At 46.3% G+C, this 13934-nt stretch overlaps 1 protein-coding gene across 11 annotated transcripts in view; it reads right to left on the bottom strand.

Moving 5' to 3' along the window:
• The window catches only part of ZFAT (zinc finger and AT-hook domain containing), a 248322-nt gene that overhangs the window by 157091 nt on the left and 77297 nt on the right, over window positions 1-13934 (bottom strand). For 10 of the 11 annotated variants that reach the window (XR_011493397.1, XR_011493398.1, XM_070481648.1 and 7 more), the window contains 2 exons: window positions 11114-12564; window positions 10038-10270 (listed from right to left, as the gene is read on the bottom strand). Coding sequence is in view for 9 of the 11 variants with exons in the window: in XM_070481648.1 (XP_070337749.1) it covers window positions 10038-10270; window positions 11114-12564 (1684 nt within the window). In the remaining 2 variants the exon portion in view is untranslated. The remainder of the gene's footprint in view (window positions 1-10037; window positions 10271-11113; window positions 12565-13934) is intronic. The other variant, XM_070481649.1, reaches the window with a different exon arrangement.

Here is a 13934-nt window from a genome sequence, read left to right on the forward strand (position 1 = left end):
TAACAAAATGAGGAATAAAAACCATATGATCATCTCAATAGACTGAGAGAAAGCATTTGACAAGATCAGCCATTTATGATAAAAACTCTTAACAAAATGGGGATAGAAGGAATATACATCAACATAATAAAGGCCATATGTGACAAACCCAGAGCCAACATCATACTCAATGGGGAAAAACTGAATGCCATCCCTCTGAGAAGAGGAACAAGACAAGGGTGCCCACTATCACCTCTCTTATTCAACATAGTACTGGAGGTTTTGGCCAGAGCAATAAGGCAAGGAAAAGGGATAATAGGAATCCAAATAGGGAGTGAAGAAGTGAAACTCTCACTGTTTGTAGACGACATGATCTTATATATAGAAAACCCTAAAGAATCCATCAGAAAACTATTAAAAATAATTAACAACTACAGTAAAGTTGTGGGGTACAAAAATCAACTTACAAAAATCTGTTGCTTTTCTATACTCCAATAACGAACTTACAGAACGAGAACTCAAGAATACAATTCCATTTACAATCTCAACAAAAAGAATAAAGTACCTAAGAATAAATTTAACTAAGGAGGTGAAGTACTTATACAATGAAAACTGTAAGACATTATTGAAAGAAATAGATAAGGACATAAAGAGATGGAAAGAGATTCCATGTACATGGATCAGAAGAATAAACATAGTTAAAATGTCTATATTTCCCAAAGCAATCTACAGATTCAGTGCAATCCCAATCAGAATCCCAATGACACTCTTCATGGAAATAGAGCAAAGAATCCTAAAATCCATATGGGGCAACCAAAGACCCTGAATTGTTAAAGCAATACTGAGAAAAAAGAACAAAGCTGGAGGCATCACAATCCCTGACTTCAAAATGTACTAGCAAAGCCACAGTGATCAAAACAGCATGGTACTGGGACAAAACCAGGCACACAGATCAATGGAACAGAACTGAAAGCCCAGAAATAAAACCGCACATTGATGGACAGCTTATCTTCAACAAAGGTGCCAAGAACATACAATGGAGAAAAAACAATCTCTTCAATAAATAGTTCTGGAAAAACTGGACAGCCACATGCAAAAGAATGAAAATAGACCATTTTCTCACACCATACACAAAAATAAACTCAAAATGGATCAAAGACTTGAAGATAAGCCCTGAAACCATAAAACTCCTGGAAGATAACATAGGTAGCACACTCTTTGACATCAGACTTAAAATGATCTTTTGGAATACCATGTTTTGTCAGACAAGGGAAACAAAAGAAAAATTAAATAAGTGGCAATTCATTAGACTAAAAAGCTTCTGCAAGGCAAAAGAAACTAGGATCCAAACAAAAAGACAACTCACCAGCTGGGAGAAAATATTTGCAAATCATGTATCTGACAAGGGGTTAATCTCCATAATATAGAAGGAACTCACATAACTGAACAATAAAAAAACAAAACAGCCCGATCAAAAAATGTGCAGAGGATATGAACAGACATTTTTACAAAGAAGATATACAGATGGCCAATAAACACATGAAAAGATGTTCAACATCACTAATCATCAGGGAAATGCAAATAAAAACAACACTAACATACCACCTTATGCCTGTTAAAACGGCTATAATCACTAAGACTAAAAGTAACAAATGTTGGAGAGGGTGTGGAGAGAAGGAAACCCTCATACACTGCTGGTGGGAATGCAAACTGGTACAGCCACTATGGAAAACAGTAAGGAGATTCTTCAAAAAACTAAAAATAGAAATACTATATGACCCAGCTATCCCACTACTGGGTATCTACCCAAACAACTTTAAATCAACAATCCAAAGTAACATATGTACCCCTATGTTCATTGCAGAGCTATTCACAATACCAAGACATGGAAACAATCCAAGTGCCCATCCACCAATGTGGTGTGTACACACACACACACACACACACACACACACACACACACTGGAATACTACTCAGCCAGAAAAAAGATAAAATCATCCCATTTGTAACAACATGGATGGAGCTGGAGGGAATTATGCTAAGCGAAGTAAGCCAGGCTGAGAAAGACAAACACCAGATGATTTCACTCACATGTGGAATATAAACAAGCACACGGACAAAGAAAACAGTTCAGTGGTTACCGGGGGAAGGAGGGGTGGGTAGGCACAGGGGTCAAAGGGGAGCACCTATGTGGGGACAGACAAGAAATAACGTACAACTGAAATTTCACAATGATGTGAACTATTAGGAACTCAAATAAAAAAAATAAAACTCAACAATAAGAAAACAACCTGATTAAAACACAGGCCAAAGACCTGAAGAGACACCTCACCAAAGAGGAGATACAGATGGTAAGTAAGCATATGAAAAGATGCTCCACATCATATGTCACCAGGGAACTGCAAACTAAAAGAGCAATGAGATGCCACTACACACCTATTAGAATGGTCCAAATGCAGAACACTGACAACACCAATGCTGGAGAGGACGTGGAGCAACAGGAACTCCCATTCATTGCTGGTGGGGATGCAGAACGGTACAGCCACTTTGGAAGACAGTTTGGCAGTTTCTCATAAAACTAAACATATTCTGACATACAATCCAGCAATCATACTTCTTTGTATTTACCCAAGTCAACTGAAAACTTATGTCCACACAAAAACCAGCACACAGGTGTTTAGAGCAGCTTTATTCAAACTGCCAAAACTTGGAAGCAAGCGAGATGTCCTTCAGTAAGTGAATGGATAAACTGTGGTCCATTCGAACAGCGGAATATTAGTGCTAAAAAGAAATGAGCTATCAAGCCATGAAAAGATGTGGAAAAAAGTTAAACGCATATTACTAAGTAAAAGAAGCCAATTTGAAAAGACTACATACTATATGAGTCCAACTATATGACATTCTGAACAAGGCAGAACAATGGAGACAGTAAAAGGATCCGTGGTGGCCAAGGTTTGGGGGGAGACAGGGATGAACAGGCAGAGTAAGGATTTTTAGGGCAGTGAAACGACTCTCTCTGATACTACAATGATGGATACATGTCATCATACATTTGTCCAAACTCATAGAATGCACACCTAGAGTGAACTCTAATGTAAACTGGAGACTCTGGGCGTTAACTACTGCGTCAATGCAGGTTCACTGATTGTAACAAAGGATGTCAATAGTGTGGGAGGTTGTGCGTGTGTAAGGACGGGATATATGGAGAAATCTCTGCACTCTCTGCTCAATTTTGCAGTGAACCTAAAACTGCTCTAAAAAATAAAACTTCTTAAAAGAAAACAAACACATAAAGTGCTTAGAACAGAGCCTGGCCCATAGTAAGCGCTCAATACATCTAAAGACTTGTCTGCCCTCGTTTTAGGGTTGTTATTAACGCACCTCAGCCTCAGAGAGCAGACCTTCTCATGGGCTCATGCGCTCTGGGAATCTCCAAGATGGGGATTTGAGCGAGCAGCCCTCCAGACCCTTTGTGGATTAGTTACTGCTGCTGTTGCAGAATGTCTCCGGAGGCTGGCGTTCCCCAGAGCACACTTCTGAAAAGGATACTTTATATTGAAAAGCAAAAACGATACAAAACAAAAGTCCCTCTGAACAGCCCGGATGCGCTTCCCCCAAACAGGTGGGTTCCCAGCAATGCTTGGGTTCAGGCGACGCTTGCGAAACTGCCCAGCCAATGCCCAGACTTCCACCTGGGCTACATCATGGGCTCAAGGCTTCCCAGCATAATTCTGTCACAGTCCTCCTCTGCCCTTGACCCTTCCAGGTCACTCCAACATGCCCAGAGTCCACACACAGGAACCCGTGCTCACAAAGCCATTTTGAAAGACACCCTGGGCCCTGCAGGAGGCCTGTCGCCACCCCCGGCTGCCCCCAGTGTCCTCACCATCAGAACTGATGGAGGTGTTCGAAAGGACTTTGAAGGAGTTTACAGTGATCTCCCCTGAGCCCTTGCTATTTGATTTTTTTCTTTTTATCTCTGATAGTCTGAAAGCAATTTATCTTAGAGCTTATGAGGGCCCCTCATTTCTTGATGCCTTTGAAGATTGTCAGAAGGACAGAGGCGGTGGGAAAGGGTGCTGGGCAAAGGGTACACTCCTAGGACTCATTTACTCCTTTTTCAAAACCTCAGTTCTGTACCGGAGATGAAAACCCAAACTGACACAGCAGACTTAAAAAGAGCGGTGGTTGAAAGAGTTCCTGGCAGAGGCGGGGAGTGAGAGCCCCACGCCGTAATGCCGGTAAGAGCCGGGCCTGGCCCGAGGGTGTGTTCGCTCCCAGGCAAATGACCTTCAAAGCTGCACAGGAGTCCTTGAAAGAAGAGAGGCAGCGGGAGGCAGCGGCGGCTGGGGGCTGGGGGCTGCGGTGACGGAGCAGCCTCAGGGCTGATGCTCCGACTAGCTCTCTCTGGGCAAACATTGCCTTGGCCTACACCTCTGTGCCACCAGGTATATTAACTGTTGCATAAGTAAGTGCACCTATAAAACGTTTGATATCAAGTCAAAAATAAATAAGGTGGGAGATCCCACTCTGAACAGTATCTCAGGAATAAAAGGTGACGGTTATGGTCTGCTGCCCTCTGTGGACTCACTCATTCATTCCTCAAACTTTCCAGGGCCCTGTTACGTGCTGGGCATTGCACTGAGGACAAAGGTGTGAGAGAGACACTGGCCCTGCTCACAAGTTAGGCAAGAAAGAGAAGTGCCAACGCACAGAGCCCAATAATCATCATGGGACATGCAGAAAGCGCGGTGAAGACAGGGAAGGTGACGCTTAGACTGTGACAGATTCGAACAAGTTAGAAAAGAGCCAGAATTGCGCTCCATTTGGGATTTCAACTCAAGGATTTCCCTTTCCACTGAAAGCAGTCCGGTTTTGCCAGGCCGTTGCCGCCACCATTCAGAACCTCGGTCTTGCTAACATGATGCTGTTTCAGACACAGAACACCCTGTGGCCAAGATCTCCGGCCCTGTGGATAAACGCCCGAACAGGGCAACAGAGAAACAAGCTGGGCTGTGATCACGGAAGAAAAGACCATATTCTTGCAGCTCTTGGAAAGGAAAATCCTTGCGTCCAAATACTCTAGTCCAATAACATTTTCCTCAACTTAAAAAAAAAAATACAGGGGCTGACCCCGTGGCCGAGTGGTTAAGTTCGTGTGCTCCGCTGCAGGCGGCCCAGTGTTTCGTTGGTTCGAATCCTGGGCACAGACATGGCACTGCTCATCAGACCATGCTGAGGCGGCATCCCACATGCCACAACTAGAAGGACCCACAACGAAGAATATACAACTATGTACCGGGAGGCTTTGGGGAGAAAAAGGAAAAAAATAAAATCTTTAAAAAAAATAAAAAATGAAAAAAAAAAAATACAGACAGACCCCTTTATTTCCAGAAAGATATTGGAGGTGGCTGGCTCTGCTTTCTCTGTGCTTTGCTGGCAATATATGATCTTAGCTTACTTCTAGCAAATACATGTAAGATTTTTTAAATATGTGTCACTTTATAGCCAAAAATAGATGATGCACTTCGCAAAGACAGGGGCCAAGCATGAAAGTTAAACATCTGTTGAGACACCATCACACCCTGGATGAATGCACCCCACCACCACTGTTACTACTCCTCTTTCTCACTAAGAAGAACAAAGACGAGCTACCACGGGCCGGGCTCTCCCTACGTGCCTGGACTTGTGCTGCATCCCTTACAAACGTCATCTCACTAAATCCTCACAACAACCCTGGAGGCGGGGACTCTTATCCCGTTTTACAGACGAGGGTTCAGACAGGTTCGGTAGTGAAGCCACACTGCTTACGGGTGGGGGAGTCAGAATGCAAGAAGGAAGTGGGCCCCACTCCCCGGCTCGGGCTCCTAACTGCTGCAACGCCTTCAGCTGCGGTGACCTGTGAGGTGTTCCGAGAAGGAACACAAGCCAGAGATAAAGGGAACAGACTGACACATCATGAACATCCACCATGTGCCCCACTTCCTGCTATTTCAAACGTCTGTGTCACAAGGAACTTCTTTAAAAATCACAGATTCCTGGGATCCCCCTCAAACTAGGATGAAGGTATGAGCCCAGGAATCTCATTCGTAACAACTCCCCCGACATGATTCTGATTCAGGACACCACGAATTACATCATGGGGGTCAGTGACTTAACTTATTTAATGGGGCTCACAGGTTGGCACCCATTTGACATCGCCACCTGGCACATACATGCACACACACTGACATATAAACACAGTGAAACACAGAAATGAAGTCTCAGAAAATGGTACTTACCCTGGTATGGGTGAATGATGCTGATAATTCCTATTTTATTCTATTCCATCTCATTTTTGAGATATACTAGCTGTGACCCACTAAACTGATTTCATAACCCTCTAAGGGGTCATGCCCCGGAGACTGAACAATCACTGACCAGGGTGTTCTATATGTATTTTCTAAATGAATCTTCACAACCCTGAGAGGTAGGAGAAAGCAGCTTATCTCCATTTCACAGAAGAGAAAACTAAGGCTGAAGGAAGCTAAGCAACTTGCCCAAGGTCACAGAGGTAGATATGAGATTGGAACGCTAGCATATCAGAACCCTAAGCCCCCATCACTGTACAAAAATCATGTTTTCTCAAGTCTCCCCTTCACAGTTTGCACAGCGCTGTAAAAAGTGGGTTTGCTCCAGAAATATCACTGACTAACTCCCTTGACTAGGTCCCCACATTCCCTTGATTCCAATGCATCTAGTTACCAATGGGAGAACAGAGGCGGTGGGAAGAAACTATATTAAATGCACGCATGCCTTCCAATCATTAGGTATGTCCTTAGCTATGAAATGGTTGTTTTGCACTGCATGGGATCTGTGTTGGAAACAAATAGGTGCTGGATCAAACGTGAGAGCCAACCAGACTTTCAACACACGTGGCCCCATCTCCCTGGGTCACAGGCAAAAAAAACTGAGCCCCACGCTGATGCAAGGACTTGCGCCAGGTTAGAACAGGACCGCCCTCCCAACCTAGCTAGACCGTTCCCTGACCAGAGTCCTCAGCTCGACAGGGACATCCATACGGCCCCTTTATATCACAAAGCTCATTCATGCTATCCCACTGGAGCCTCACCAACACCCTAAGAGAGTAGGGCATAGTATTCACTCCACTATCATATATATATATATATTTCAGGATTTCTTGTATATGAAATGTCCACAACAGGCAAATCCATAGGGACAGAAAGGAGATTAGTGGTTGTCTAGGGCTCAGGGAGGGAAAAGTAAGCGATGATAGCTAACGGAAGACTTTCCCACCGAGTCAACATTTCCTTGGCAACTGTGGCTTCATTACAGAAATAATTTACAGGCTCAAAAGACAAATGCTGTCTAAACTCAAAATAGTGGAACCTGGTTTCATAAATGATGCTGTCTTCCTACATCGGCAATACAGTCCACCTGCTCCATGGAAAATGCTCAGTTGTTCAATACCTTGGTGTAAATATGAAAGGTTCCCCCCTGGTTTGCGCTGCCTACTCTCCTTGGGAATGTCCTACCTGCCTCTTCTCTTGGCACACTCCTACTCAACAAGCTCAGAATGCCTCCTCCAGGCAGCTCTCCTCTACCGTGACCTGGCCTTCTCCAGGGCAGTTTGGGACAGGGAGGGCACATCGTGTTGGCCTCGCTTACCCTCTCTCATTGCCATACGGCCATTACTGTCCAGTTGTTTATCCCCCCACAAAACAAAGAGCACCCTGAAGGCAGGACTGGGTCTTACTCTTATTCGAAATCCCAATGCCTGACACAGAGGGAATGACTGTACCAGGACAACTCTTATGCAGAGACTGACTGTGGGCAAGTTACCGAACGACTCAGCGACAGAAGGCTCCTAATCTGCCCAGTGGAGGAAACAATCCCACCTCCGGAGGTGGCGGGAGAACCAAGCAAGGTCGTACAAGGCCTGGACCACGGGAAGGAAACAGCAACCGTTACTTCCCTTTCCCCCAACACATACTCCCCTGGGTATCCTCTCAAGTGTCGATATCGAAGAGATAAGCCTCTTTGAAAGAAGATTCATAGCTATAGAAAGATGAAAAGAGAAGATTCTTAAAACGCCATTTTATCAAGGAAAATGAAAGCATGTGAAATTGGGGCTGAAGGTCTTAGAGCATGTCCCTGACACTCCACCGTTGACCATGAGGCACAGGGATGTGGCCAGAAGGCTGAGCATCAGCATCTCAGGCAAGAAAACACTTGGGCTGGACCATGGGTCCCTCTGACATACACGATGAGCAAGGAAATTGGTATGGAAAAAACAGGCAGTCCCAGATTCTACAGCTCTGTTAGAACTTCCTCATTCTTGTCAGTCTAGTCTGTGTTGCAAAGTCTCTAAATCCAGAGAAACAAGTTCCAAAACGATAAGTGGAATAAATAATAATAATAGTCGATGGCATATAGTACTTACTCTGTGGCAGGCACTGTTCTGAGACATTTACGCATATGCCCTCATTTCATCCCCACCTGAGGATGGTCAGCCGAGGCACATGGCAGTTCTACGACTCATCCTGAGGCCAAACTTGTGGTAAACGGGGGAGCCAGGGTTACGACCCAGCAGTCAGGTTTCTGGTCTTAACAGCTACACGCCAAGGCTGCCCCCGAGAACCCAGTTCTCGTGTCGGCCTCACTCCCTCCTGACTGCATAAGAGTTTCTGGAGAAGTCAGAGTAATGATTTCTGCCGCCTCAGTTTTCCCTGCCCTAAGAGAATATTGGAGTAACACCAACCCAACAGCCATTCTTAAGGAAACAGGAACAACACATCTTCATGCCCTACTCAGAGAGAGAGAAACATGTACTAGGAGGAACGAGGCGACACGCAATAGCTGGTACAGTCAACTCTTCCAGTGCTGCGCCAAGGTCTTTATCTAGAGCATTCCATTTTAACCTCCCAGTAACCCTAGGACATCCATATACATACACAAATACAGACGCATGCATGTGTAGTGTACATACGTGCATGTGTGTTTATAGGTGTAGATGTGTGTTGTGTGTAATACATGTGTCTGTGTATAGATGTGCACACACGCATGTGTGTGTGCATATAAAATAGAGATAAACTCTTTAATATATATTTTACACAAAAGGCTACCAAGCCTCAGAAAAGACAAGAGACTTGTCCAGTACCACACAGGCTGTGTGAGTGCTGGAGACAGCATTTGAATCCAGGTGTCTACCCCCAAAGCATGTGCTCCTCCCTACCCACGAAACCTACAACACCCTGCCACCCACAGCGACCGATGCTACCATATCAGTGATTTACATGCCGGAAAACGGGTAGCGCATCAAGTTTCTGATGCCTCATTTTATGCTGTCGGTGGCATAACAAGGAAGGCAATTAAAGCAGAGCCACACCTGGGGCCAGGTGTGCCTCCTTTACAACTTGCAGAAGTCTCAAATCACTCTCAGGCGTCAGCCTCTTGAGTTAGATCAGAATTTGCAAAAATAAGCATTCATTCATTGTGTTATGTGATCGCCCACCAAAGACTCAAACAAGAATATTAACAGCACCTTGAGTTAACATATCACTTTTTTTTAAACAAAGTGAACATTCTCTCACAGTTTCCAGCGAATAACACAGTAATATGACAATATCACCACCAACATTTGCTGTGCTCCTCCTGTGTACCAGACGCCGTGCCCCCCACCCTCCAGGCCTTATCTAATTTAACCTCTCAACAGCCTGTAGGGGCAGCTATTATTATTATTATCCCTGTTGTTAATAATTCTTTAAAATGTCATTTAAGAAATCCTTGCTTTATTCCTACTCTGTACATCTTTCTTCGTGGACTTTCTCTGATGCTGAAAAATTTGCATAGAAAGCGAATTTGTTCCATCTAATTTTTTTTCCAGCGTATTTGAGACTCCCTGTGAAAGGAACCCTGGGGCAAAGGAAGCCTCTGGTAAAGTGAAGAGGCTGTTTCCATGAAAAGGACATGGCGCAGGGACCCCCTCCATCTGCATAAACGTGAGAAAGCAATGAGCACGGGGGAGACGGGGCCGCCGCTCAGGCTCGCTACTTACCAGCTCTGTGTGAACTTTAAGATGTGCCTGCAGCTTATATTTATCTGGAGTCGAGTAGTCACAGCCGTCAGTGGGACACTTCAGCAAGATGTTACTGTGTTTCTGAATTACATGGCGTTTAAGGCAGTTTTTGGTGATGGAAGAATAATGACACTGGGAGCAATAATACAGGTGATCCCGGGTGTGGGTGCGGACATGCATATCAAAATGCACTTGGTACCAAAAAAGTTTGCCTAAAAAAATATTTTCACATGAGAACAAGGAAGTTTCTTTTATACTGAGTTTGATTCTTTTTTAATTATTCTTATTTTTTAACTACTATATTTCTCTCCCTCTCGTGCTTGTCCGGGTCACCCTTCACACTTTCCACCACATTTCTGTAGGAAATTACTGTTCAAAGGACCGAGGCTGCAAATATTAAGGGTGCTACTATTTTTGCATGATGTCAGAGCTAGGAGAGGAGGAAATGAATGTTTATTGAGGACCAATTATGGTGCCAAATACTATTATGCACATGCATAAATCAAAGAGTCTCTAAACTTTACTGATCCCTGGGACACCAGGTCCAGAGCTGGATCTCCTGCTTCCTGAGCTGCCAGCTCTCCAGGAGACCCAGAGGCCATGTTTTCACTGTGAGCTGGAGGGGTCCTATTCAGGGCCTCCCTACAAAGAGCTACAGCCACTTCTGTAGCCCCTCTCTGCTCATCTAGAACGTGGCCGCAACTTAAAGCTCTACTCTAAACTTGGTATGTGCCAGAAGAAAGATTCTTCTTGGTTAAAGTTCTGGCAGAGGCCGTGGGATAAACCTCTGCATGCACGCCTGACCAAGCCAACACGGTTAACTGTCCCGTCATCCCGGCTGCCTCCAGTGCTAGACTTCCGTGCTAAAGTGCAACACGGGCAGGCCACCCTTCCTATCTACAAATGAAGAAGGATAGCTCATTTAGAAGCCGTTCTTTGCAAGGAGACATGAGCTCAAATCAGACACGAGGTGACCCGAAGCAAGGTGGGGGTGGACGGGGCTGCTGGGAATGAGAGCTCCAATGGGCTGCTCGCCCAGCGCTGCCTCTCCTTACCACAGTATTCACACTCCAGGTCTCCGTACACCTTCCGGATCCTCTCGCACAGGCCAGTGTTCATTCGCCTCTTCTGTAAACTGTCCAGGATCTTCATGAACGCAGTGATGCCAGCCCGGTGCTCGGAGGCAGGCGGGCACGAGTCAGGCTGGCACAGGGCCATGTCCCTCCCACCAGCTCCCGGAGGAAGGTCTGAGGCCTCAGCTGGGTTTGACCTGAGACACCGACTGGGATCTGGGCCATCGGATGGGAGGGCAGCCATTTTCTGCCCACCTCCTGGAGGGCTCTTGGCACCCTGGGTCTCCTGGTCTGCTTCAGTGCTTTTGGCCTTGGGCAACAGTGGCGTGTCCTCTTCACCCTGAGCATGGGAAGGGCCTCCATGCTGGGTGTCCAAGGTCTTCTCAGGAGCAGCGTGAGGCTCAGCAGAGGAGGCATCGTTTTTCAACAAAAACTCATCCGAAACCACCGCGTGTGAATGAAGGTCAGAGGAGACCACAGTGGCTTCCAGCTCACAGGGCGACAAGGCAGAACTTTCCGCCTGGGGGGTGGCTAAGTGCACAGGGTGGGCAGGCACTTCCACAGGGGGCTCCGGCTCCTTTCGTGCCTCCTCAGGTTGAACGTCCCCAGGACAGGCCGCGTCCTTGGGTGCATTCACCCCCTGAAACACAAACTCCTCTTCCGCCATCTGCAGCTGGCCCCCCAAGGCTTCTTGCTGGATGTCCCCACCAGGCTCCAGGAGGCAGAAGCTCTGGTTGATGGAGCTGGTGAAGACCAAGGTCTCTTGGGCAGCCTCGTGCGCCTCTTTGATGTGGGAGCGCAGCCTGATAGAGCTGACGAACTTCTTGAGGCATATGGCGCAGACGTATACGAAGGGGTGCTTCCTGACGTGCAGCTCCAGTGCCTGGTACTTGGTGGCCCCGTGGCCACAGAGCTCGCAGGCAAAGGGCCACTTGTCACCGTGGACCAGCATGTGGCGGTCGCGGTCCAGCTCATTCTTGAACTTGCGCTCACAGATGTGGCAGTCGTAGAGGAGCTGCCGCTTGCCCTCCCTCGTCATCAGACAGAGCTCGTCCAAGGCCTCCTTGACCTTCTTGTCCTGCGGGTCGTGCGCGTCCCGGATGTGCTTGATGAGGTTCTTGACGTCGGAGTACTTCTTCTTGCAGAAGCGGCAGTGCTGCTTGATCTTCTTGTGCACCCGCTCGATGTGCACCTTGAGGTGGCCTTTGCTCAGGCAGGTGAAAGAGCAGTAGTCGCAGGCGAACTTCTCGCCGGTGTGCTTGCGCAGGTGCACGTTGAGGTTGGCCTTGATGGCGCTGGCGTAGCTGCACTGGGAGCACTTGTAGGGCTTCTCGTTGGTGTGGATCCTCAGGTGGGCCTGCAGCGAGTGCTTGAACTTGAAGACCTTGTTGCAGTATTCACAAGTGAAGATCTTGAGCTGGGTGGGACCTAGCCTAGAAACAGATGATAGCACTGTTACAGATGGCGACTCTGCACCTTCCTAATGACCTCTAACTCCTTCTCATGAACCAAACACCACAGCCTCAAGGGTGAACTAGATGGGACTGAGGATGGATAGATGCATTCATTCACCAACAAAACCAAACTAGGAGGACGTAGGATGGATCAAGCACATACAAAGATGGCAGAGTGGGTCCCTGTTCCTCAGGAGGTCACAGTCTAAAAGGAGAAAAGACAGGTTGGCTCAGGGTTGCACGACACTGTGGTAAGTGTTGACAGGAATGTGTGCAGGTCACAAAGAGAAAGAGACCTCTAACCTGGATGAAGGGGGTTGGGCAACCTTGCTGAAGAGAAGACGTCTGAGCTGAGGTTTGAAGAACAAGGAACAGAGAGGCAAGAGAGGGAGGAGGTTGTGTCTTTCACCATGTCCACAACAACCAGCTGTGTTCCAAGGCTGACCTGTACACAGCCCAGGGTATTTCAACAGGACCAGTCTTAATGGAATGAACTCAGTCTGCTCTGTGAGACTAGATAAAATCTGCTTGGGTTTATTCAAGAGCTTCAATAATCTAGACTTGCCTCTTCATTTAACCAACTGTCGGGGGTCACACCTTGTCCTTTTTCTGCCATTTTCCACGTGACGGCCTCCCTTTAGTGAAAGACCCCTGGCCTTTCTCCACATCCTCACTTCCTCCCAGGAAAACTGAAGTGTTATATCTCATTGGTGAGTTTGGAACTCAGCCTAGCCTGAGATCTAGCTCTCCCTTTCTGGCGAGGATATGTCTGCCTGTGGACAGCATGTAATACGGTAGACGCTTAGCTAAGTCGGCACCCATGAGCCTGGCCAGCAGCAGTCAGGAACTGCAGGTGAGAGCGCAGGCAGGCTGTCTAGTCCTGCAGTCCAGTCACAGGAAGCTCAGCGACCTGCACCGCACCATTTTCTCCCACAATTCTATCAGTGATGGAGCTGATGTTTGAATCTCTATTTTCCTCCTCCTCTATCATGGCTGGTTTAGAACTCAGATGGGGAAAACAGGACTGTTGTTCAATTGTCACTGATTAACCTCATAAATCATTTATTAATAAATGACTGTCATTTATTAATACTTGCCAATGTGTTTCAGGCACCGTGTTAGATTTTGTGCGTGTCATGGAGAATAAAAGCTATACTGCCCCATGGATCCTTTCTCAATGTGGCAATGTGTATGCTGAATGAGATGGTAATAATAATAATAATAGCCAAGAATTATTAAGTACGTACAATATGCCAAACCCTTTAATCTCAATCCTATCATTATACCCATTTTATAGATGACAAAACTGAGTCTGTGCTCAAGATCATATAACTGGTAAGTGGAGAAGC

The sequence above is a fragment of the Equus asinus genome, chromosome 12 (genome assembly GCF_041296235.1).
Source record: "Equus asinus isolate D_3611 breed Donkey chromosome 12, EquAss-T2T_v2, whole genome shotgun sequence".
NCBI classification, from domain to species: domain Eukaryota; kingdom Metazoa; phylum Chordata; class Mammalia; order Perissodactyla; family Equidae; genus Equus; species Equus asinus.